The following is a 27280-nucleotide window of genomic DNA, read 5'->3' on the forward strand; positions in this document are numbered from 1 at the left end:
CTTCAGTGCTACTTGGACGACGTCCTCGTTCAGGCAGGGTCCCTCCCCAGGGCCAAGTCGGATCTTCGGCTGACGATCCGTTGGCTTCAGGCGTTGGGGTTTTCAGTGAACTTTCCCAAGAGCCACCTGTCCCCATCCAGGCAGATTCTACACCTAGGGACAGTGATAGACTCCGAGTCAGGGAGGGTCCGTCTGTCTCCAGAGCGCTTGTCCAGCCTTCGCCAGCTGGTCTCCTCTGTACAAAAAAGTCGGTCTGTTTCCATCCTGACCTTGTCTCAACTTCTGGGGAAGATGGTCTCTTGCATAGGGATAGTGCCCTGGGCCCGGCTCCACCTGCGACCTCTCCAGTGGGCCTTGATCCCGGTCCAGAGAAGGATGATGAGCAACTCCTTGCGTCCAGTTCCTCTACCGGTGGAGGTGAGACTCTCGTTTCGGTGGTGGTTGTCCCCAGCACTGCAACAGGGGGCTTGTTTTTGGGAGCCCGAGAGAGTCACAGTGACGACGGATGCCAGCCTCTTCGGCTGGGGGGCCGTGATGGACTCCGACATGACCCAGGGACGTTGGTCTGCCTCGGATCTCCGCCACAACATCAATTGGCTGGAGCTAAAAGCCGCGCGGCTTGCCCTAAGGACTTTTCGTCATCACCTGCGGGGGCGCCATGTCCTCCTGCTTACGGACAATGTGGCGACGAAGGCCCATGTCAATCGCCAGGGGGGCACCCACTCACGTTCTCTCTGGCGAGAGGCGCAGTCGTTGGGCTTGTGGGCGGAGAGACACTTGGCCTCCATAGTGGCGGAGCACATCTCAGGAGTGTCCAATCTTCAGGCGGATTGGCTGAGTCGCACAACCCTAGACGATGGCGAGTGGCAACTGGGCCCGGAGTTGTTTCGGAAGATATGCAGCAGGTTCGGCACACCTCGGGTGGATCTGTTCGCCTCCCCCGACAACGCTCAGCTGCCCCGGTTCTTTACCCGGTTCCAGTCTCCGTCGGCGGAAGGAGCGGATGCTCTCAGGAGCCGATGGCCCCCGGGTCTCCTTTATGCCTTTCCTCCCCTTCCCCTCGTTCCCCGTACGATAGGGAAGATAGTCACAGAGAGGGCTCTCGTTATTCTGTTAGCACCATACTGGCCGAGGAGACCCTGGTTCGCGGACCTGGTCCAGCTGTCGGTAGCAGACCCCTGGAGGATTCCCCCGGGGGAGGTCGTTCTGAGTCAGGGGGCTTTACATCACCCAGGGCCTCAGTGGCTCCATCTGACCGCCTGGCTCTTGAACGGAGGATCCTGAGGGGGCAGAGACTTTCGTCAGGAGTCATAGCCACCTTAGAGGCGTCTAGGAGGCCGTCCACGGTTAGAATTTACAATGCCACATGGAAAGCGTTTGCGAAGTGGTGCATTCCTTTGGGGTTGGATCCTTCTAGGGCTACCGTCCCAAACGTGTTGGAGTTCCTCCAGAAGGGGTTGGAGGATGGCTTGTCGCATAATACGCTCCGGCGTCAAGTGGCGGCTTTGGCCACCATTCTGGGGGGGGAGGGTTCCCCCGTCCTTTCCCGGTCTCCACTGATTAAGCGTTTTCTGAAGGGGGCGGCTAACATCCGTCCGCCTCCGGTTCATAGGTTTCCAACCTGGGATCTGACCCTGGTTCTCCAGGCTCTGACGAGCTCCCCGTTCGAACCACTTAGGACGGTACACATGCGTCTGCTTACCCTTAAGGTGGTGTTTTTAGTGGCCATTACATCGGCCAGGCGCATTTCAGAGTTGGGGGCCCTTTCTTCACGCAGTGACCTGTGTGTAATACACCAGGACAGGGTGGTCCTTCGCTTGGATCCTTCGTTCATTCCGAAGGTGAATTCACAGTTTCACAGGGCCCAGGAGGTCGTGCTCCCGAATTTTTGTCCCAATCCCTCGAGAGAGCGGGAGTTGGTGTGGCATAAGCTGGACGTTCGCCGGGCTGTTCGCATTTACCTAAAGCGAACTGAGGGCATTAGGAGGACGGAAGCGTTATTTGTTTCCTTTCGTCCAGGCTCGTTAGGATGTAAGGTGTCTTCTTCCACCATCGGACGATGGATTAGGTTGGCCATAGTTGAGGCTTACGGGGCTTCTGGGAAGACTCCCCCATCGGGGATCACTGCGCACTCCACCCGCAGTGCGGCTACTTCGGCGGCTTGGGCCACCAGGGCACCTTTCGAGGATATTTGTAGGGCGGCGGCCTGGGCTTCCCCCACACCTTTTATTAGACACTATCGTTTGGATACTTATGCCTCGGCTGAGGCATCCTTTGGCCGGAGGGTCCTTCAGAGGGTGGTGGCCGATTCTTCACCTGGGACCCAGTCGGCCCGCCCGGGGACGTAGCGTGGGTATGTCCCTGCTGTGACCCCTCCCTCCACTCTACTGGAAAAAGAACGTTGGTCTTACCTGAACGTTTTTTTCTGGAGTAGTGGAGGGAGGGGTCACATTTCCCGCCCTAGTTAGTTAGTTAGACAGGGTCCGGGAGGTGTAGAATCGGGAGGCCCCGGGGGGGCTTGTTCTTGTTTGTGTTTGACTTGCAGTTGTTGGCCGTGACATCGCGGAAACTGGGAACCAACGGGAGAAGGCGAAGGTTAAGAAGTTTTCTCTCAGTCAAATGGACCAATCAGGCTGTGTTAACCCTGCTGTGACCCCTCCCTCCACTACTCCAGAAAAAAACGTTCAGGTAAGACCAACGTTCTTTTTCTTATTAATCCCAGTCATATCTCAGCTTTCTTCAAATGACTAAGAGGTCAAAGACTTCCCTATTGTGGTACAGTCTATACAGTTCATCATCTACATGATTTTTGTCCTACGAGTTCAAAATGAAAATCCAAACAAACTAATAACATTAGCACAGGGGCCAAAAGTAATATGTCTGAGCAGATGCAGTTACTGTGTAGGTATTATACTTATTTCTTAGGAAACTGAACTGTTCTTTTTGTCTCACATTACAGATCTTCCATAGCTAGTGCAGGTGGATGGGGTGGATTTTTAGACAGATAACAGCTCCTTCTTTATCTCCCTGCTGTCCTGTTAAAATTATATATCTATACCATCTATCTAATCACTTTGAGCATATCTTACTCTGTTGCACTCCTTTTCTAGTTGATGAATTGAACCAATTGAATTCCTTCTCTGTCAAGCTGATAATTGAAACATTAAATTCCCTCCAGAGCAAAGAAATGTTTGAAAATGGTCTAGATATGATGCAGTTCTTGAGTTGTATTCACCTTTTGAAACCAATTATGGGACAGAATAAGTATTAAATATTCACTATATATCAGTAATTATTAATATATTGTATTAGTTCATCTTTTTTGTGCTTGGCTTGAATTGAATTGTTGGGGAACTTCATTTGAATAAAGTAAGAATAAAGAATAAAGTTCTGTTTATAACTGAATTATAGATCAGTTTGGCAGAGTAGCAATATTTTGCTAGGAACCTTAGGAACTGAAAGTTGTGTGAGAAACATGCTAACCAAAGCACAACAGTTTGTATGGTAAATTTATCAACAGAGAGGGAAAAGTATTTTAGCAAGTGTTATTACTCAAGCAATAGACACATTTCGAACCATTTTTGTCCCAAACTTAATTTTTTTCCATTAGGCTGAAATTTATTTTTCTATCAGCTGAAAATCCTAAAAAGCAATTTCATCTGAAGATTTAAGGGCTAAAAAATAGATTAACTACAGTTTCCAATTCCTATAATTTGCTGACCCTTATAGGAAAAGCATTTCAGATTCATGAAACGTTAGATATTAGTTATCTTCTACTAGAACAGGAGTTTAAAGAAATCAAATGTTTAACCATTTATGGAAAACAGTGAGGGCTCTTTTAAGATTTCTTGCCTGGACAAATAGAGCATAAAGAGAGAAGACCTGTGGTCTATTATATGTAGGAAACTCTTACAAACAGAATCTGAAATTCAGAGAACTATCCATGGAAAAGTCAGGCTGATAAAAATGAAAGAGACACGACTACTATCTCTGTCATAATTTACTCTATGGCTGTAAAAAACTGGATTACCACAAGATCATTGCAAAGATCTTGTGTCCTATATGTCTTTGCTGCTATCTCATGGTAATCTGGACTGTTGCAGTCCAGATCTGGTGCTCCTAATTTCCCTTTATCCTGTCTATAACTTTTAACAGTTTTACATCTACAATCTGACTGAGATTAAGATTAGTAAAATTGTAATATGTAATTTAAATCACACAGACAATTTTATTTTAAATAATTACATAAAGCTTTGTGTTTTCCTAGTGAGTCTGCTGCTCTAACATTGAAAATTTTGGTTTGCAGCTATTTGTACTATCTAAAAACTATAATCTAAAACATCTTCCAATGCAGTAGCCATTATGCTTATTTTGTACTGTATAATTACATCTACTCAAAAATGGGAGAAGGTTAAACTATGCAATCAATGGATTTCTATTTGGCTCTTTGTACACATGAGGAACATATATGTGAAGATCAGCCACAGTCTAATAGAGAATTAGTGTATTAGGCTGTGGATCAGTGCCCAGAACTTTACTAGTTCAAGGATGACATTTATGAAGCAAAACAGTATTTATTCATAAATGGCTAGAAAACGTCCATGTTATTTAATAGTCATAAAGATACTTAATTGCAATAATAAGATAGCTCTTGACATACATTTATGATCCTTGCTTCAGAAGTCACATGACTTTTTCTTTTTTTCTTTCTATAGAAGAAAACGTCTTAATTTCAAAAATCTTCTAGAGAACTGTTGAAAATTAAATGCATTTCTATTCAAGTTTCATTTGAAACCATTTTAAATTTGTTTTTTTACCTTATATAAAAGTAGGCAACTGAAAGAAATGTTCAGAAAGGATCTTCACATATGCTGAGGCTGAAAATTACCACCTTCTATGAATAACTTTTATGGAAACAGTTCCTTAATGAAGCATATGTATACAGTAGTATCAGATGCAGGTAGTCTAATATCAATGTAATTGGGACTGGGAACTCCAGCGTTAAGCAACACAGTCGCAAAGTGTAGCATCCCATGGCCCTATCAACTTGCAGTTCTGTCATCCGTATTGCTGTTGCTGGCAAATCCCATAGCTGCAGCCCACAGTTATATGATCAGTATTTGTGACCAACTGTTGTCTTCCCCGTTGACTTTGCTTGTCAAAGCCAGCAGTGAAGATCACCAATGTGATCATGTGACCCCAGTATGCTGTGACGTAATTGTGAGTAGTCAACGAGCATCCAAATCACAATGGTGACTGTGGGAACATTGCGACAACTGCAGCTACAAGGACCCATCATAAGTACTCCTCCTTCAGCACCATCACAACTTTGAACATTCGCCGAATAAGTAGACATTACATAAGGTCTACCCTTATTGGTTGACATCTAAGTAAATGAAAAAAGCTTTATGTAAAAAGAAAACATTAACATATAAGAAACAAAAACATTTTTAACTATATTACAACTTAACTCCACCTTTTCAAAGCATTGTTCCTGAAGAATATTTTAAATACAAAAAAAAAAAAAAAATCATTGCCAAATTTCAGTGACCCGTCCTATTGCTAATGGGTTCATGGGTCTGGCTGTGATAGCTGGCCACCTGAAGACTTTGCTTTCCCCAGCTTCATTTGTCTGTTGTTCAGTCAACAGACATTTTTAGCACTTTTAAGGCTTTGAACTGCAGTGAAAAGCAATTCAGAAAGAGAGCCTGTAATTTAAGTAATGTCTCCACTGATGGTGGGAGAGGGCAAGAGGGTGGGAATCTGATAGCACAGAGCAGTGTATACTTACTGATTCTAATGGTGAATATGTGACTGAGAGAAAGATGCAAAAGTCATGTATGTGACCATTGATCACTTTTTTTATCATCGCCATAATTGCAAATGGTCACTGTCCAAGACAGTCACTAAACAAGGACTACCTGTATATAGTCCTTATAGCAGTTTGTAATTAGTTCTAGTATGACCAGCATCTCATACAGAAAGCTAATTTTCAACCTTCAGCACAATGAAGTGTTTTTTTCCCTCTCACTTCTTTTGTCAAATGAAATAACTCTAGAGAGTTTCTTATTCTGGGGTTAGTAATTTGTGAAATCTTAGTTTGCAATCAAAATTGACAGGATTATGATTGCCTGTCTGAAAATAATGTATTATGATGATTGTAGAGAACGATCGTTGGTACTTACCTGAACATCAATTCTAATGATGAGAGGGAGGTGCTACCGGTGGGACGTACCCAAGCTAGGGTCCTTAGAGAGGGAGAATTATAATTCAGTAGCAGCTGATGGAGCCACTACTTGCTGCAACACTCTACGGCCGAAAGATGCTGATGCGTAAGAGTCCAATCTATAGTGTCGAATAAATGAAGTAGGGGACCCCCAGGAAGCTGCCCTACATATGTCCTCGAATGGTGCTTTAGTCGCCCATGCCGCCGTGGTGGCCGCACTGCAAGTAGAGTGAGCCGTAATTCCCTGAAGGGGAACTTTGACCTTTGGCCTCATAGGCCAAGGAAATCACTTTCCTCAACCACCTGCCTATCATGATAGATGTCACCCTTGCACCCTGCATGGATGGTTGAAAAGATACCAGAAGAGCTTCTGATCTACGAAATGAAGCCGTGCGCTTGAGATAAATCCTCAGTGCTCTACGGACGTCAAGCCTGTGCCATAGTCCCTCCCTAGAGTGAGACGGAGCAGGACAAAAATTAGGCAGCACTATCTCTTGTGCCCTATGAAATGGAGTGTTAATTTTAGGTAGAAAGGCAGGATCTAACCTTAAGGTAACACTATCCTGGTGGAAAATGCATAGATCATTACGCGAAGACAGAGCTCCAATCTCTGAGATGCGCCTAGCTGATGTCATGGCAATTTAAAAGGTCACTTTTAGAGTTAGAAGCTGGAGGGACACAGAGCGAATTGGCTCAAAGGGAGATTCTGTCATAGCCTGTAGAACCAAAGGTAAGTCCCATTTGGAGAATCTGTTATATGCCAGACCCTTATCTAACCCCACTTGCAAGAACTCTAAGACCTGAGGCACCGATGCATCTTCTGCCCTAATAGACACCACCTCACACCACTTTTCAAACGCCAACCACATAGCGTTATAAATTCTAAAAGATGTATGGCTGCTTCCAAGGTGGAAATAACCTTGGCTGACACTTGGGCTCTACTCAAAAAGTCCCTTTCAAATGCCAGGCAGTTAGTTTTAGCCACTGAGGCTCTGGGTGGATTAACACCCCCTGGCACAGGCAAATCTCCTCCCTGGGAATTCTCCAAGGCGGAGACACTGATAGCTGGATCAAGTCCGCATATCACGGCCTTCTGGGCCAGTCCGGCACTAACAGGATTATCTCCGTCGCCTCTGACACTACCCTCCTGATGGTCCCTGGGAGGATGGGAAGGGGGGAAAGGCATATAGAAGACCCGATGGCCAATGACATCTCAGCGTGTCCGTATCCTCGGCTCCCCAAGTCCAATATCTGGTCACAAACCTCAGCAGTTGAAAGTTCGCTGGGGTTGCAAACAGATCGATAATTGGAGTCCTGAACCGGTGACAAACCCGTTGAAAAATGACCAGATGAAGTTGCCACTCCCCTGGTCCACAGTGGCTCAACTGAGCCAATCTTCCTGGTGATTGGCAGTCCCGGAAATGTGATCCGCCACTATTAATATCACATGTGTCTCCGCCCACGAGATCAATTTGTGTGCCTCTGTCCACAAAGCCCTGGAGTGAATCCCACCTTGCCTGTTCACATGTGCCTTCGTGGCAATGTTGTTGGTAAGAAGTAGCACGTGTTTGTGTTGCAAGCCGTGTTGGAAATGCCAGAGGGCTAAGCATGTTGCCTTGAGCTCTAGATAGTTTATATTGTGATGCAGGTCTGTCGCTGTCCATCGACCTTGCACCATCTTTGAGCCCATCAACGCCCTCCCCCCCAGCCAAAGAGACTTGCATCTGTAGTCACAGTTACTCTCTGTAGTTCCTTGAACTGCGACCCTCTGTTGATCGCAGCTGACAGCCACCACCGGAGCGACAGGCAGACCTGCGGAGACACTAGAATGGCCAAAGGTGAGTTGTTCATTATTTCCCGCTGGTATGGGATTAAGGCCCACTGCAATGTCCTTGCATGGAAGCGTGCCTTAAGATCTATAGAGGCAATAAATTCGCTCTGTCGAATACTTTGTAATATAGAAGTCAAGGACACCATTTTAAATCAGCGGTATACAATAAATTTGTTTAGACGTTTCAGATCCAGGATCACTCTCCACCCCCCTGAATTCTTCGGGACTATGAATAGGTTGGAATAAAATCCCAACCCTTGCTTCTCCAATGGAACCGGCTCTACGGCTCGAATCTCCAATAAGTGTTGAATTGCGAGCCGAACCAGCTCACACCTGGGCGGATTCCAGGATGAAGGAAAAGACCTGAAATAATTCGGGGGAGAAGATAGAAATTCCAGTCTGAGACAAGACAAGACCCAGGCATCTGAAGTTATGCATACCCATTGCGACGCAAAATGATTCTGGCGGCCGCCTATGGGAAGTGAGAGATTGGACTCACTTCCCTCTGCGGAATGGATGACCGCCTCCCCCTCGAAAAGGCCGCCTGGTTTGACCCTGACCCCTATTCCTGTCCTGGAAATAGCTCCTGGACTGAAACCTATCCCCCCTGGAACCCCAATACCTGTTCTGGTGGAAATCAGAATCGGGGGGCCGGAAGAACTGCCGTCTGCGATACGGTGCAGGGCGGTTCTCCTGGCGTTTGGTCGTAGATAGGAGGACCTTCTTTTTCTCCTTGTTTTCCACCGAAATGGGGTCCAAGGACTTGCCAAAAAGCTTGTCGCCTGCATATGGTGCTGATGTCACGTAAAACTTCAACTTATTATCAACCTGCCAGTACTTTAACCACAGGAGGGGTTGTGAGGCTACAGAGGCAGATAAGGCTCAAGAGGCAAATTTAACGGAATCTAGAGTAGCATCCGTGGAATATTGCATCGCCGCAATGATCTTGCTAAGATCTTATATTGTGCGGGCGTCTTCTGGGGGTGTGTGGTCCTGCAACTGCTGCAGCCACAGTAAGGTTGTCCTATTAAAAAAGGAGGCAGCCCAAGCTGAAGCCTGAAACCCCTTACTGAGGATGGCCCAAGCTGAAGCCTGAAACCCCTTCCTGAGGATGAGCTCAGCTTTCTTGTCCTTAGGCTTCAACTTTTCCGCTACGTCACCTGCAACCACTGAGACCGACGATGACAAGGCCGTCACTGGAGTGTCAACTATGGGCACCTGGAGTGTTTGGGAAAATGACTGATCCATATTATAAAATTTTCTGTCGTTTACTCCAGGGTTTGGGAAGGTACTGGTTGGAACCACTGACTCTTAACTACTTCTAGGAAGAGAGGAGGGGCTGGGATTTCTTCCTTGTCTATTGGAGTTTTGATCAACATAGTCTTAGTCAGATCCTTCTGAGACTCTGGAGTGGGAGTTGACTCGTTCCCGCCCAGTTTAGTCGTGGACTTAGCCTTAATTAATAATTGTTTAAACAATGAGGATTGAAAAAATCCAGCAAAGGAAGGAGAATCCTGTTTCCCTGCGCCCTCATCATCAGACATCACTATGCCACGCACGGGCTCCTCCCCAGACACAAACCCTTCACTAGCCAGGGAAGGGGAACCAGGGGCATCCCCTTCTTCAGGGGGCAAGGCGAAAGCCGAGGTCTTCTGCCCTGTGGCCCACAGGGACACGGGAGGTTGAGCCTTCTTTGGAGCTGTATCTTTGCCCTGATATTGTTTCATTCCTGAAGCAATGCCATGCGATATTGCTGAAGCAATAAGTTTTTGGATATTAGGGGGCAAGTTTCGTAGTTTGTCATATTCATCCCCCATGTCCTCCGTGCTAGGGTGGGATGTGGAATCAGAAAATCCCTGGAAGCCCCTCCAAGGGGTTCCCCATGGCTCCCCTAATGGCCCTGGGAGATACGGAGGGAGAAGGGGAAACATCCATCCTAACACTCCCAACACCCCCCCCCACCGCTCGGGGATGGAGTCAAGGAAGACACCGGGCTAGAAGCCCTGGAGAGAGGGCTATTACCACACTGTAGATTGTCCTGCAGCAGACGTTCTGCCCGGGCCACTCTCTTTTCCAAAGCCCGTTGTCTCTGCTGCTCATCTTGGAGTGTGGCTCTTGATGGTCTTTGCGCTGCCGTGGGCTTTGTTGTTCCTGCCCTAGGCCTAAATCCAGAAACTGTTACCCTAGAGCCCTGAGGTGCCCCCGCGTTATCCTGCCTGGATGCCATTCTATCTGAAGCAAGAAAAGGCAAAGGTTCTCCACTGGTAACATAGTGGGAATCTGCTGTCTAGGTCCTCCTTCCCCGTAAATTAGCAGCCGAAATTAGTCTAGTGCCTGGGCAATGTCAATAAAATTTATACGCCCTGTGGCCAATATAAAATGGCCACTGCGCTTTAAGAGATGTCCAAAATGGCTGCCTGCTACAATAACGGCCATATAATGCCTTGGCAATGTCAAAGAAATGTAGCCGCCTCGTCATCGCTCTAAAATGGCCACTGCACTTTGAAAAGGCTCCAAAATGGCCACTGGCTATAAAAACGTCCGTCCGCCTCGTTAGAATGGTGGGCAGTGCGGCTGAGAATGTTAGCGCTTGAGCGCTGGAGCTGCCCACGCTATCGCCGGGAACTCCCTAGGAAGATCTGCGCTGCCGCGATCTTCCATGTCCGGAGAAGGTGATTTGAAGGTGACTTCCAGCTCGCTGTAAGGGAAGGAGAGGGCTGTCAGGAGAATCAATTTTAAACGAGCCGTGACTTCCCGCACCCCGGGCCACGGCCATATGCAAGCCCAGCGATGATTAACAAGGCAGTCACCCTCACCTCAATGTCTTCAGTGGAGACTTTGACTGTAGGTCCTCCGGATCAGGCCGATCACTATCCGGCGGTCTCCGCGAGATGGCGACGAACCCCGACGCCCCCTTCGCTTACAGCAGGGGTGTCCAAACTTTTTGCAAGGAGGGCCAGATTTGGTGAGGTGAAAATGTGTGGGGCCGATCATTCAGCCTGACATTCTTTGAACCCTTAACATTAAATGCGAATTAACTACATTAACTTTTTTAGAGTATAAGACGCACCAAGATTTTGAAGAGGCAAATTAAAAAAAAATAAGTTTTTGCACTCTCCCAAAAATGGCCCATTTTTCACGAAAATGGACCTTTTTTTTAATGGGCATGAATAGCCCTTAAGAGGCTTCTAGAGTGCTCCTGGGGGCTAGGGGGGGGCAAAGTTGAGCAAAAAATGGCCCGTTTTTTGCTCATTTATGCCCTCCACAGCCCCCAGGAGCACTCTGAAAACCTCCTAAAGGCTATGCGCAGCCATTTTGGTGAAGGGGGCAGAGTTTTGGGAGGCAAAAAATGCTGTATTCAGTGTATAAGATGCACCCAGATTTTTAGCCTCTTTTTTGAGGGGAAAAAGATGCATCTTTATACTTCGCAAAATACAGTATTTTATGAAAGACTAAACAAATAACTTCAGTGGGGAGAAGAGGCTGTGGGCCGCTTGAAATTTGAAAAAGGGCCACATTTGGCCCCCGGGCCGCACTTTGGACATGCCTGGCTTACAGCAATACTCTCAGCCAAATTTAAATGAATTTAGAAGAATTAGCCAAAATGAACTTTCAGTTTAGTTTTGATGACTAACTAGCAACAGCTAAGAAACTACCAGCCTATGTAGACCATAGACTGAGAGGAAACTGGGCAGAAGGAGTAGAGGCATGGCTGCAGCAATTTTCTCTCAGTATATGGATCAATAAGGATTGATGATAGCTCACTGGTAGCACCTCCCTCTCCTCATCATTGAGAACCCCCAAGTTTCATAGGTATTATTTGAGCCTATTAGGCATCTGGGTATTCTCTAACAAATGTTACTTGATGTTTTACCTGTTAAACATGACTACTGTGCAATACTACTAATGTTATCAAGTGAGAAGATTAAACTGATCAGTTATTTAAAGAGGTTCAAAGCAAAGGGCCTTAAATGAGGCTTTCTGAATCTAATACTCTAATGCATCTCTAAACATTTGAAGGCAAACTGGTCAAATATTGGCTGATAGTATCCCAGGTTACCTTGGGATATATCCAGTATAATATCCATTTTGTGAACGTAGCCACATTATGCTTTCAAATCCTAAATGTGAACACTGATAGAAGTTCCTGATATGCTATATCTGCTTGAATTGTGTAGATCATAAATAATGTGTCTCAACAAGATTGTTTGTGGGCAATACAAGGTGGGCAAGGAATAACATTCCACAGCTCTATTTGCGCACGTAGAAGTACTTTTACAATCAGCTAAGTGATTCCCTTTAAAAGCTTATTGCATACATGGAGAAGGATCATGGAAAGGCAGTTTCTGGGTTAGATTAAATTTTAGCCATACGTTTCCTGTGAATGCAAGGCCAGCTCTTTGCTTCTTTTTCCTCTTCGTAATTGGAAGTGACATTTATTTAGCTGAATAGGAAGGGCTTCACATTGTAAGTACCGACACATATCCTGTCATGGAGTTGTAACATTTCATCATGTTAGTTGACCTCTTTCCAAATATTTCCTGTGTTACTTCCAAGAAAGACAGCAAGTGAAAAACAGGGTTTGCTATCTCTCCTGTACCTATATCATGTTTAGAGACAGCTGCCATTGAACAACAGCTGAAATTACTTATAAATTATCATATTTTACTTAAAGGTAACATTTCTAATCATTTTAGACACTTAAGACTGTTTTTCTAACATTAGAGCATTTCTAATTTGGTCCCAGAGACTGCTCTCAAACAACTTGAGTTGCAGTGTCTAAAATTCTATCCTTAAACATTGGGTTCCCTCAATTCTATTTTTTTATATCATTTTGAAGAATAACACATGCAAGCACTTAAGTATTTTGTAACAAGCAGCCTAGATGGACTGAGAAATGACTATAATTCCAAGCTAAGCAGTTCCCAATCTGTATCTTTTACAACAGAATCCCCCAAGCTTTCCGACTTTGTGGACCAGCCGGGGAGGGAGGGGATGGTTCTGTGTGTGCACAGCTCCATTTGCATGAGCGGCGGGCATCGACACCTGCTATTTGCACAAATGGAGCACATGCACACATGCTAAGCCGCTGCTCTGGGGATAATGAGTTCACACTCACTCACTTCTTTTGCAGCCCGGTTCCAAATGGCTCAAGGCCCAGTAATGGGCCAGATGTTGGGGACCCCTGTTTTACAAACATAAATTTGGGTGGGAAACAGAGGTGGTATTCAGCAGGTTCTGACCAGTTCTGGAGAACTGATAGCAGAAATTTTGAGTAGTTCGGAAAACCGGTAAATACCACCTTGATTGGCCCCGCCCTATCTATTCTCTGCCTCCCGAGTTCCAGCTGATAGGGAGGGAATGGGGATTTTGCAGTAACATTCCTCGTGAGTGGGGTGGAAATGGAGATTTTACAGTATCCTTCCCCTGCCATGACCACCAAGCAATGCACGCCAAGCCAAGCCATGCCCACCAAGCCACGCCCAAAGAACCAGCAGTAAAATAATTTGAATTCCACTACTGGTGGGAAGGTTTGCTACGGCATGGATAGTGAACTTCAGATTTAAATTACGCTTCCAAGAACAGCAACCAACAAGGATAATTGTCACAGTTTACATGAATTACAGTCCAAAATATATGTACATCACCAGGCTACCTACTGGTGCCTCATAGCATAGATTTTACAGTAATCAAAAACCTATACCATATTTTGGCTTGAAATTGTTGGCAGTATTTATGTGATGAGTAAAATAACATATATGTCATATCATATCATGTAATGGTACATTAGAAACATAGTTTACAGATGGCATTATTTACTTTAAAAGAGTGCTAAGATGATGGTCTGCTGAGCTAGCTGAAAAGAAAGAAATTGTGTGGTTTTGATGAACAATATCCATTTCTGAGGTCCGGTTCAGCATCACTTACCAAGGTCAGTGTGATGTAACTCAAAATAGATTTGTAATGAATATTCTTCCTATATTTGCTATCACTGAGTGTTTCAGGACAAAAAAGGGGGGAAAGTCTCCTTGAGATACATCGTAAACCTAAGGCAGAAAAGAGGATTTCTGTGCGACACATTTCCACCAAATGCATTTCCTACTTCAATATTCCAGTGAGGGTGTGTCATTGGTAAGCAATTCTTGTGGATGGAGTTAATGCTGTATCCTGCTTTTGTACTGGAAAAGTAATGACAGAATACTATGAAAGGTCACTGAAGAAAGCTGAAAAATATGAATTGAAAAATAGAGAATGGATTCACAGATCTAAGCTGGGAAAAGTGGTGATAAGGTCATGTGAAAACATCTATACAGGTAGTCCCCGGCTTATGACCACAACTGAGGCCAACATTTCTGTTGTTAAGTGAGACATTTGTGAAGTGAGTTTTTCCCCATTTTACAACTTTTCTTGACATAGTTGTTAAGTGAATCACTGCAGTTGATAAGCTAGTAACTCTGGTCTTAAGTCAGGGGTGTCCAAACTTGGCAACTTTAAGACTTGTGGACTTCAACTCCCAGAATTCTGGGAGCAGAGCTGGCTGGGGAATTCTGGGAGTTGAAGTCCACAAGTCTTAAAGTTGCCAAGTTTGGACACCCCTGACTTAAGTGAATATGGGCTTTCCCATTGACTTTGCTTGTCAGAAAGGTTGCAAAAGGTGAGATCACATGACCTTGGGATACAGCAACGGTTATAAGTATGAGTCAGTTGCCAAGCATCTGAATTTTGGTCGCATGATCATGGGGCTGCTGCAAAGGTCGTAAGTGTGAAAAATGATCATAAATCACTTCAGCGCAGTTGTAATTTTGAACATCATGAGTGAACTGTTGTAGAGGAAAAATAATCTAACCTTACTTAGGAACATGGACATAGGTTTTAGAGAAATTATAAAATAGGAATAAATAATTTTTAAAGGATTGAAAAATCTTTATGTGACATGGAAAAGAAGGGGAAATGTGTGGGAGCAGAAGAGGATACAAATGCTTGGAAACATCAAACTGAATGAGGGGCCTGTACATATTCTGGCAATGCTCTGTGTGGGTGTAAAGTTTTGTACTTAGCAGTGTTGAAACTTCTGCTAATTTTTCTGTTGTCATAGAAACTAGAGCACCCAGTTTCAAAGGTTCAATTTATTTTACTGTTTAAGGGAAATTGTAAACATGGACAATTTTTTAAAAATCAAAGTGAAAGACTTCGTTATTTTCCATTTTTTGTCCCATATAATTCACCTAATTAATCCTCCAGGTGCCTTTGGAGGGCAAGAGTTAAAAGGAAACCAAACTTGGCTGGTTGTCTCTACAAAATTGCTCCAGGTGGACCAAAGGCATTTTTCAAACTTATCACCAGTAGCTTCCTAAATAAGTTTCCAGTTTGTTCACAAAAAATGAAACCAAAATGGTTATTGAATATGGCAGCCTTTCTCAATTATTCCCTATCAGATGTACTGTGACTAAAATTATGAACCAACATTGCCAAAGCAAGAAACGGGAAAGAAATTTAGTTTGTAGTAAACATGTTCAGGCTATTTATGTTTTAAACACATTAAAATTTTGCACCAGAAATATGATAAAAAATAGTATCTTTCATTTTTTTACTGGAATATGATCTTAGTCATAATTGCCAGATCCAATGAAGTACAATAGAGAAGACTGCTGGGAGAATCTAACTCTCTGTTCTTCCGGCTTCTCTGAGGATTGGAAGATTGCTGGCATTGGCTACTACTAGTAAGCCTGAGAAAGGAAGCAAGAAATCTAAAAATCAGGCAAGAAGACCTTCACATCTGAAAATACCACTATACCCCCCATTGAATAGACATTTCCATTTATTTTCAAACAAACAAAAGTTGAAAATACTTTAAAATTTTAACATTCAATGCAGAAAACTGAGAGACAAGGAGCAAGTTTCATGTCAGCTTTGAAAACCATATTAATACCGGAAGCTTCCACGCTGCCACATACTTGTGCTTGGGAAAATAGGAGGGGGGATTTAGTAGAGGGAATGTAGTTAAATATAATAGCATTCTTCTTTTCGGTCAAGGTCATGGTATTCCTGCGCCTGGAGAAGGAGTATTTGGAGTGATGTCTCGAGTTGAGACAGATTGAGATTGGATGAGGTGATGTACTGATGGGTGCAGGGGATGGGTTTGGACCTTTGACTTACTGAGGGGAAGCCTGGAAATCTCAGGTTCGGGTTTTCCCAGATGTGCCTGTATACCTACTCTAATAAATGGGAGCTTTGAGAAAATGCCTGTCTCAGAGTTTTTCATGAGGTTGGGGTTTTCCAGAACACTGTCATTTCATGTACATCTGGCTTCCCCGATGAGCATTTTATATACTTCTGAATATATTGATGGAATGTTTGTAGCTCGGGATTGAACCGTGGGGTCCTTGGTGCTTTCTAGCTTGCTTGTTTCTTGCAGATGTTTCACTACCAAACAAAATAACATCATCAGTACTAGAAGGGTATGGAATTTGGTCGCATTTTATATACTAATGGTTCCCCTGTCAGTGTTGGTGGGTGTGGTCTTGGTGGGTGTTCCTTGATATGTCTGTTGTTTATTGTTAGAATAGAATAAAATTCTTTATTGGCCAAGTGTGATTGGACACACAAGAAATTTGTTAAGGTTGCTTGAAACTGAGTTAGTAGCTTCTTGATTAAGGTATTGTTTACTTCTTGATTATTGGTCTAGTGCTAAGTTACAATGGCACTGAAAAAAGTGACATGATCATTTTTTACACAATCATTGCAGCATCTTGGTGGTCATGCAATTAAAATTCAGATGCTTGGCAACTGGCATGCATTTATGACAGCTGCTGTATCCCAGGATCTTGTAACCTTCTGATAAGCAAAGCCAACGTTATTAACTTAACAATTGCACTGATTCACTAAACAATTGGCAAGAAAATGTGGCAAAACTCACTTAACAAGAAGATTGGGGCTTAGTTGTGGTTGCAGGCGAGTCTGGAACACACATGATACTAAGCCATAATTATCATTCATAAACCCCAATCAGGCAGTTCATACAAAATACATGATCATTTTGCATAATATAGCCTTTGTGTTTATTTTCAACCATCTGATATTATGATGTTGATAGATACATATTTGAAGCAAGCAAAGATCTCTGAAAAATCTCATCAGTTAGCTTATTATGTTTGTCTTTTTCAATTAAACTCAGTACATTGGGTTTAAGGGTCTAATATATACACACTTGATTGAGTTGAACATTCATAGACAACAGCAATTTCTTGATAACATTTTATTACAAAGTCCAAAATGGTTCACAGTATTGGTTGGGTACCTTTAAGTATGTAAGAATTGCATTTTGTTGGATACAATGGAATGCACATACATTTGTTTAGGATTTTGTGCTAGCACTTTCTTCTGCAGATTTGGCATATTTTTAAGATGCTTACTATTTGTGAAAAAGGTTCAACTGTCCTGGTGTGTTTGTTATTCAGAAAAAGTGGGGAGTCTATAGCATGGGCATGTCTGTTGTGGGCTTGAGATCATTCTAAACAGATCTTGCTTTTATGGGCTATAGACCATGATGTATTCTCAGCTGTAGCTTTGATTTGCAGTGACTCAACTAGGGCAGTGTTTGGACAGCAGAAATCCTGCTGATGAGATGAGTAAACTTCCACCCAAAACTCTAGGTGGTCTTACCATCTCCTCACATACCATATGTAGGAGGATGCTGATTCCTTAAAATATGTGATGGAGAAAATGCTTATAGGGATAGTGCTGATGGGGTCAAGAAACCTTTTCAGAGTAATGGAATAACATTTAAAGTCCTTGTAGTAATCACTTTTTTTAAAAAAAAAAACCACTCTGTAATACTGCAATTTCTGCTTCATTGAAGGTCAGAGAAAAACGTATTAGATATTAGGAAGAATTCCTAGGGGACCAATTACTTCTTGGAGGACCAAAACTATGAAGAAGAGAATCTTATTTTTTTTAAGTCTGGTTCTCTTCTATCTTTTAAATCAGAAAGCTGATTTCTGTTCAAGGAAGTTGATCTTGTGCGGTTAGTATCAGCTTTATCTTAGAAAAATGAAATAGTACGTATATCCTTTTGAAATCTCCCTAGCTGACATTCCCAACTGGATTCCCTTCCTTTATGTGAGAACCAAACTTGGGGGGGGGGGGGGGGGATAGCTTGGCTGCTTAAGAATTACATCTGTAGGGAAACAAAGAATATAGTAATGCTGCAAAAAAAAAAAAGGCCTTGAAACCTGATTTTTTTCTCTACAACTTATGGATAGTCAATTAGAAAAGACTGGTGGATGATTGATTTTATATAAGGCAACTGCAGTGAGGCTATGATATTCAGAAAGCTAGAAGTACACAGAATACCCATAATGGAAGAATGGATCATACAAATATTAGAGCTTGCAGAAATGGTGCAATGGCATGTTTGATTAAAGAAGGAACAACAATTAAGATATAGAAGACTGGAAACCACTTATGGACTTTTTGCCGAAAATGGATTGAAATGTATTTATACTTTTGGGATTCATTAATTTAAAAGGATTGTTTATGGGAAGAAAAGAACTATGATATGTAATTGGGGAGGGTGGAAATGTTTATAACTGCTGCAAAAGAAGATCAGAGGTTGCTTCTGTAGATGTCTTTCTTTTTCCTTTCCTTTTGTTGTCTTTCACTTTTTCTTTTATTTTTTAATATTGTCTTTAATATTGGTCTACAGACATACTTTTTGTGTGTCTAGTTTTTTCAATCTTATGTAAAATGTTCTTTTAATAAAAATTACATATAACAAACCCAAAACCTCTAATGGAAACATCCATACGTAAGTTTAAATGTTGTTTCCTTCTGACTGGCACACAATTAGTTGTGTTTTGCTCCCTTTTCAGAAAAGGCGGCGGCGGATCGATCGGAGTATGATTGGTGAGCCAACAAACTTTGTTCATACTGCTCATGTTGGTTCAGGAGATCTCTTTAGTGGAATGAATTCGGTAAGTGCATTTGCCAGGACTCCAACAGGGTTGGAGACCTTATTCTTGAACGTTATATTTTGAAGTAATATTTCTGTCCTGCTGTCATGCAGATATGTTGGATTTCAATCTCTGTAATTTTCAGATAGCTTTGGTCATACTTTTGGAAATCATCAGTATTAAATTCCTACATCCAGATGGTTTCATGATGGGAAAGGATGCTTTAGAGTATTATACCTTTTAGATTTATAACTATATCTAAAAGAAAAAAATGAAGTCATTTGCAAATGGGACAGGAATTATTAGTAATTATTAGAAAAGGAGAGATAAATTTTCAGCACATCATAGGAATCCATTTACTAAGGGATAATATGTTTCTAATCAAGAAATGCTTCTCCAGAGGCAACTAAAAATATATCCATGATGTAATTGCATTTCAGTTTTTCCCTTTTGTTTACTCTATAGACATCCTTGAGTTCAGTGTAGCTTACCCCAAGGAATTCTGCATCTGTGTGTGGTGTATTAAAATTGTTGTAAAAAGATCTGATAATAAATATGTATGTCAAAATTAGGGTACTATATAGAGTAGCCTTCACATACAGCAGTCTTAAAAAGGTAAATTTCAATCATCATTTTAATGGCCTTATAAGCATGTTGAAAACAAGCCACAGCAAGTGAGTTCTTTTGCTTACCTTCTTTCATGTAATATTGCCACAAGGAAGAATTTGAAAAATTACCTGCTTGCTTGCCTAAAAATGTTTCATTTTTTTATTAGCCATATTTTTTAAAAGTATGATTAATGTCATTTGGAATGTATAAAGTAAAATAAAAGTCATGTAGTTGGGAGCCCAGCATATTTAAGCAAAATATCATTACCTTAACCATAGTTTAGTGTTTGGACAATGCACTAAACATTATAGGATTAAAGAAATACTTAAAATCTGTAGAATGCTATCTGTCTAATCTAATGTAACAGAGAAAGTGTTTTACAGTGCTATATTTGTTATTTATCCAGTTTCATTATCAGGGAATAAGTTGTTCATTTTGGTGATAGGTCACGTCCAATAAGAGTGAGTGAGTGAGTGTATGTGTGTGTGTGTTTACATATAGTACACACATACTATAGTACACATATAGACATTTAAGAAAGGAAACAAGGAAAACCCACATGATCTTGCATGTTTAGCCACCAGTCTGTCCCTTGGCTCTCTGAACAAAACAGTCATACAAATAGCATGCAAATGAGCTTCAGTCTAAAATAATCTACATGCATCTGTTGGGTGAAGTTGGAGAGAAATTGAAATAGAGATTCCTTTGAAACTAATTAAATTTTGGGACAGCAAAAATATTAAGTTGAATATTACATGAAAAAGAAAAGCATAGAATTCTGCAGTATCCTTTTCTTACATGTTTGGCTGTATATATTAATGAGTAATATGGTTGACTTTGTACAAATTTTGCACTGAGAATAGAACAGAATAGAATAATAACTTTATTGTCATTTTGAATGTACACTAATTGGCATACATTAAGATGAAATTTTGTTGCATTCTGCTCTCAGAGGGTCACTACCTCCAATATAGAATTCAAAAAAAGAAAGAAAGAATTCAAGAAATATCACATTCTATTTGACCATCATGGTTTTGTTTCTTTAGGTGAGCTCAATTCAGAACCAAATGCAGTCCAAAGGAGGCTATGGAGGAGGCATGAATGCAAATGTCCAAATGCAGCTCGTAGATACAAAGGCAGGATAACTGGGGCATCTTTCCAGTAAGTATTACCCACTTTCCACATTGTAACATCTTTCTCTTCTGACTTCCAGAGACACAAATGTATGGGACAGCAAAGTCATTCGTAATTGCTACCTCAAAACTATATGCAATGTACATTCTGGTGTATTTCATACTGATTTCACACATACATTTATCAAAACCCGGCCTTAGCTATTGGAGTGTCTTAATTATAATTTCACTAATTAATTATTTCTTCTTCAATATTTCTCTCATACCAAAATCACACGATCAGAATTAACAATGGAGGAAGTTGGAGGAGGGCATTGCAGTAAAACAGTATCATGTTGCAGACCTCCATCACTTTCCACATCATAGTAGCAACCTTTCAGTTACTTGTTTTGGTGTTGGCTTGCAGTGAAGTGCTTAAGGCTGTGGATAGGAACAGTTGCTTCCTAGAAGCTCCTTGCTCCTCTTCCCATTCTACCTTATCGCCCCCCCCTCCAAATGCAGCAAAGAAGACTCAAAAATTCACTGCTGCTGTTTCCAGTAATGACATATTATTACCAGATGGATTTCTGCAGTCTCCAGAAAATCAGGAGATGACAGTGTGGTCCCTAACCACTCAATACAGGTAGTCCTTGACTTACAACAGTTCATTTAGTGACCATTCAGAGTTACAACATCACTGAAAAAAAGTGACTTATGATCATTTTTCACATTTACGACCATTGCAGCAGCCCCATGATCATGTGATCAACATTCAAGACGCTTGGCGACTGATACCTATTTATGACGGTCCCAGGGTCACGTGATCCTTTTTGCAACCTTCTGACAAGCAAAGTCAATGGGGAAGCCAGATTCATTTAACAACAGTGCTACTAACTTAACAACTGCAGTGGTTCACTTAGCAACTGTGGCAAGATAGGTTGTAAAAGGGGGCACAACTCACTTAACAAAGGTCTTACTTAACAACAGAAATTTTGGGCTCAATTATGGTTGTAAGTCGAGGACTATATGACTGTCCACTGCTGTCCCTTACTTGGTAGCATAAAGATAATACAAAGGTATTTATACTTTCAGATAATAGAGTCACATGATCATGTACCATGACAATTTCCTTTATATTGGGGATGGAAGATGTCTGGCCTATAGATTACTCCTATCGAGTTCAATTAAGCCAACATGCAGGTTTCTCCAACTCCCTTTTTCAGATAAGTCTGTTGCATTTCTTCTCTGTGTATAGAGAAAAGGACTCTTTCTTCATGCATACAAAGAAGAAGAATCAGGTCCTCACCCTGTCTTCTTCGGTCTTTAATTTGCTTCTGTATGTACATCCCTATTTGGAGAAAGAGACTACCATTTTCTGCACATATAAATATATTATCCAGCAATATTTTTGAACTGTGTCTCTAACATAGAAAACCAAAGTGATATTGGACTTGAGCTCCGTCTGCTGCTAGTATGTGGCCACTGATGCTCTCTCTCTATCATAACCATTTTAGCAAACCATCTGCCCAACCCATCCTCAATATATATTGCTGAGTTACCTACTTAGAGTTGGGAAATAGAAACTGCAATATCGTTGCAAAGTGGGATAGATCACAAATAGTACGAAGAGGGGAAAACCCAAGTTATCCTTGATGAACTTGAGGACTGTTAGATAATGTCATTGGTGCAATGAACATGAGTTTGGGCAGACTCCAGGAGACAGTGAAGAACAGTGGAGCCTGGTGTGTTGTGGACGATGGGATCATGAAGGGTTGGGCATGATTTAGTGACAAAACAGCTACTATAATTCCGCCCTACTTAAAAAAATTTATTCATTTCTTTGTTCTATTTTTCACAGGTACCTGCAAGTTTCTATACTTTGTTCCTGTGTCCCTCTCCTTTATGCCTTGGTGACTGCTTCCTGTGCTCATGATAAGAGAAGTTGATGGCCCATCATCCACCCTTCATGATTATTATGCCATTCAGACATTCCTGTTCTGCTGTGAGGCTGACATTTATCAGACTGGTTGTGCCTTTAAAGTGGCAAGCTTACATTTCACTACCAAAACATCTGTGGACATTGTACTGGTTGACTTGTTTTTTTGAGCTTCTAAATTCTAAAACTTTTACTCTCAGTATTTTGAAACAATATTTTGAGCAATCTAAATTCTGAACAAACAGGTTTGGTGTTGGGTTGACCCTCGTTTTGTACTTCCTCTGCAAACCCTTTATTATAGCATTCCCATCCTTTCATTGTTGTTGTTATTACTCCTTTCTTTTAATTAGAAACAAGCAAGTTTCTGTTAATATCTTGAGTCTGTCATTGTTGATATAGATCTATTTTTTTTAAAGGTCTGGGACCTGCAAGCACAACAAACATTTCACACAGTCAGAAATCAGGAGTATATGAGTGTATGACCGCATGCTATGTGAATTTGCTTGGTATGGTGGCCTGTTGGATGCCAAAAACATTATTTTTATTTTTAATGCTTGTTCTTGGAGATGGATGATGCTAAAGTTGGTGGAAAAAAATGCAGTGGTACCAGATTATGCCAATCTCTCTAGGGAAAAATGGACTTGTAACTCTTAGCTGCTTTGGAAATACGTCTTAGATTTTTAATCCAATTCATCTTGAAATAATAAAGAGAGAGTCTGCATTCAGAAGACATTTTGCTGTAAATGTTCAATATATTTATTTTGGAAGAGCTGACCTCAAGATTGTAAACCAGTGTGGTAACGTACAAAGTAAATATTGTGGTGGCGCTTTTGTCTAGTTAAGAGGCATTGTTATGTTGGCTGCTTTTTCTTTCTTCTTTTCCAGTGCTTAATTTTAGGCTGTTCCAGCATTACCAGTAGCAGCATGATGAACTGCCTGCAATATTATAGCTGGAATTTAGTTGAACTCTCTAAATAGTTGGCAGTTTCCACATACTAAATATTTAGGGGCCCATGTAAGTTGCTAAGAGCAACATAGTAACCTAGCAGGAATGGATATCAGAGAAAACAACATACAGGGTGGCTTTTTGCTATATTGGTGAAGAAGCCTTTTGCTCAGGTTCCAAAGCATGTTTCTTTCACAAAGTGTGAAAACTGTGTTTTAATATTGCACTGTTTTTTTTTATGTTATTTTATATTTTGTTAAGTGGTCTATTTTTGTCTTCCCCATACTCATGCCTCCTTTGTCGTATTAAATTAAAACAGTTGATTATTAACAACATAATTTTAAGACACATTTAGAATCTTCCACATGCATCATTTTTTAATATCTTAACTGGCAAATAGAGTAACTGAGCCTAATTGGAGAAATTCTTAGTGTTACAAGTATTTGCTGCATATTTTGGGGGGAAAGACCATGCAAGAACTTCATGCATTTGTCCCCAAAACAAAAGAGTATATAGTAGCATTGCTTTGTAGTTAATGCTTATTGCTACTTTCTCCACTGCCATTTATAATTTGTAAGGGGAGACTAGAGGATGAGGGAATATCATACTTACAGCTTTATTATTATTTTTTAAAAAATCCCTAACAGTTTTGAAATCATTAACAATTGTTCAATGAAAATGGAAGAAAATCTTTATCTACAACCACTTTTGAGCCCATACCCACTGAGGAAGTAATCTATGTAAATATCTCTTAGTCAAAGCAGTAGTTGAACAAATATATGAAGACTGCTGCTGCACAAAAATCCATATTTATGGGCTGGGTCCAGAAAACATTCCTGGTACAGGCAGCCAAATAATACAGATGAAACTATAATTTTGTTGGGGAAATTTTCATTTCAGGGAGTCCAGGGAGATGCCTTTTACTGTTGGGGCCAAATACACAGGCAGCTTAGTGGTTGCCAAGATCAGGATGTCAAATGCATACATTGTCAAAAGTGCTCTTCAAAGTACTCTATGATATCTTTCCATATGATAGCTATCTAAATATATTGGACTGCACATTATCCCTGAAATCAGAAACATTAGCTACCAGTCAAGGGAACTGTAGTTCAAAAGAGAGCATCAGGTTGGGGAAGACTGTCCTGGGGTTTCAGACTAAATTTCACTTTATTCTGAACTGATAGAAAAGAATTCTGGGAAGAATTTTTGATCAAAAAAATAGTTATCATCTTCAGCTCAGTCGCCAGAAAAGAGAGACATATTTTTATAACAAACATACATTTTTGTACATTATGTTCATTCTTAAATAATGTAAGTTCAATGTTGTCTTGTAGATATTAAAAGGAAAATATTGACCTTTGATTCAATAAATGTTTTCTTTCAGTTACTGGTTTTCCTATTTCTTTACCATAATCAGTACCTATTTGCTTGGACAAAGAGATCTGAAAAACAATGTCGTTGTTTCAGATTTTTCTCAACTGATGGTATGGTAAAGGTGAAAGAACTATATTGCGACATAGCTGTTCTCTTTTCACATATCCGCACACGGCACATATTTTAAGTGACCCTTAAAAGGAAGGAAGTTCAGTAAGTCAGTTTCTTGTACATAAATTCTCAATCTGCCATTTCTATATCTATCAAACCCGGTGAATATTTACAGGTAGTCCTCGACTTAAAAGCGTTTGCTTAGTGACCATACAACAACACTGAAAAAATGACACGATGATTTTTCACACTTATGCCATTGCAGCATCCCCATGGTCATATGATTTACATTCAGATGCTTGAAAACTGACTCACATTTATGACAATTTCAGTGTCCCGGGGTCATGTGATCACCTTTTATGATGATCTGACAAGCAAAGTCAATGGGGGAGCCAGATTCACTTAACTGTGTGACTAATTTAACAACTGCAGTGATTCACTTAACAAATGTAGCAAGAAAGGTCGTAAAATGGGGGTAAGACCCACTTAACAAATTTCTCACTTAGCAATTTTGGGCTCAATTGTGGTCGTAAGTTGAGGACTACCTATATATGGTGCTTCTTTCTATAAAAATATCAAAAAAGTTTGACAGAAATAGAAACAGAAAATTAACATATTAAAATTACCTCATTAAATAAGAGACATTTGAGGACCAATTTTCCTTAAAAGCCCTATACCTTTTCAGACTATGCAGGAAATATTAGAATTTGCCTATCACTGGAAGTGATCTTACAGTTAATATCTGTAGGATTTTTGTTTCCAGATAAAATAAGTTCACGAATAAACATGATAAAGCACCATATATTTCAAGGTCACAATCTTTTAATTACTTGGAAATGACTCCAATGGATTTCCAGAAATTTGTTTGAAAAAAAATAATAAATACACTGCAAGCTTCTTACATTATATTCCGTTTCCTCTGCCTTTTCTCCAACTGTGTAAAGACTTGCTTTAAATTGAAATGCAGACTTGTTGCATACCTATGACACAAATGAACTGTATAGTATTAGATATTATATTAAATACATTAAATTATTTGAATAGGTTTATTTATTTATTCTTCGCATTTCTAGACCGCCCCCTCTCCCAAAAAGGACTCGGGGCGGTGTACAGTCCACACAACAAATAACAAATACTAAATACAGATATAAATATAGATATAAATATACATATGGAGGAGGTTAAAAAATTAGAAGAACTGTACAGAAGAATATAAATATGGTTCTAAAAGACCTAAAATCAATTAAATTTAAAACCATACCCTTAAAATACCAGATGAGAATATATTTCCAGGAGGTAACAGTTGTAACAGTTATAATTATAATTATTTGAATAGGTTGACTTCACAAAATCTATTCCTCCACAAATATTATTACTGTTATGTATCATTCACAAAAAAATCAATTCCTGAAATCCCCTAATAGTTTCTAATAAAACAAATGTTGGTTTTTAATCACTGTTAACTAAAGCAAATGATAATGAGGGGGAAAAGCAAAATGCTTCTATTCAAGGGGTTTGCCTAATTGCTTTTTAGAAAGTGGTGGTTAGTTCACAAAGAGCTGATAATGCTGCTTTACCAGCATTAAAACAACTGACAGCTGTCAATGTCAGCACAGGAGGATTTCAGTTCAATAGAATATCTTGTTTTCAATCATATCTATAAACAGACTCGGATTATGTATGTTATACACACACACAAACACACACACACACATGAATCAGAAAACTGATTCTTAGCCTTAGTATATCTAGGTGAACCTCCCTCCCCCCCCCCCCCCCAAATTGTTAGATTACTTTTTTTTCAGAATCAGTGACTAATTTTTTGGAAAATATTTAGAGTTTGTTATTCTTTAAAATAAAGAATTTGTTAGCATTTGTTATCACCAATCCTGTGAATAAAAACTATTACTTACAAAAATGAATGGAACCATGAAGGCAACCTCTAAAATCTATTTTTTACTCATTAGTCTTACCTGCTATGAAAAGTCACAAACTGGATGTTCAATAAATAACTCTACTCAGATCTCTCTCATTAAGCTCAGTGATGAGATGTAAATCACAATGTGCTTAGTTTGGATTAGATTGCATGTGAATCCAAACATGATGGCTTGTAAACTATTGTGGTTTAGCATCTATGGCTTATTCCTCAACCATGCTTAAAATGTGACTTTGTGCTGTGTGAG

General features: G+C 40.9%; 1 protein-coding gene across 2 annotated transcripts in view; it reads left to right on the forward strand.

Moving 5' to 3' along the window:
* Positions 1 to 24236, forward strand: part of CDC42SE2 (CDC42 small effector 2) — a 66869-nt gene extending 42633 nt beyond the window's left edge. For both annotated transcript variants that reach the window (XM_081943268.1, XM_081943269.1), the window contains exons 3-5: positions 18929 to 19030; positions 20665 to 20779; positions 22589 to 24236. In XM_081943268.1, the coding sequence (XP_081799394.1) occupies positions 18929 to 19030; positions 20665 to 20763 (201 nt within the window). In that variant the 3' untranslated portion in view covers positions 20764 to 20779; positions 22589 to 24236. The remainder of the gene's footprint in view (positions 1 to 18928; positions 19031 to 20664; positions 20780 to 22588) is intronic.
* Positions 24237 to 27280: the final 3044 nt, after the last annotated feature.

This window comes from Natrix helvetica (genome assembly GCF_964273705.1).
Source record: "Natrix helvetica genome assembly, chromosome: 2".
NCBI lineage: Eukaryota > Metazoa > Chordata > Lepidosauria > Squamata > Natricidae > Natrix > Natrix helvetica.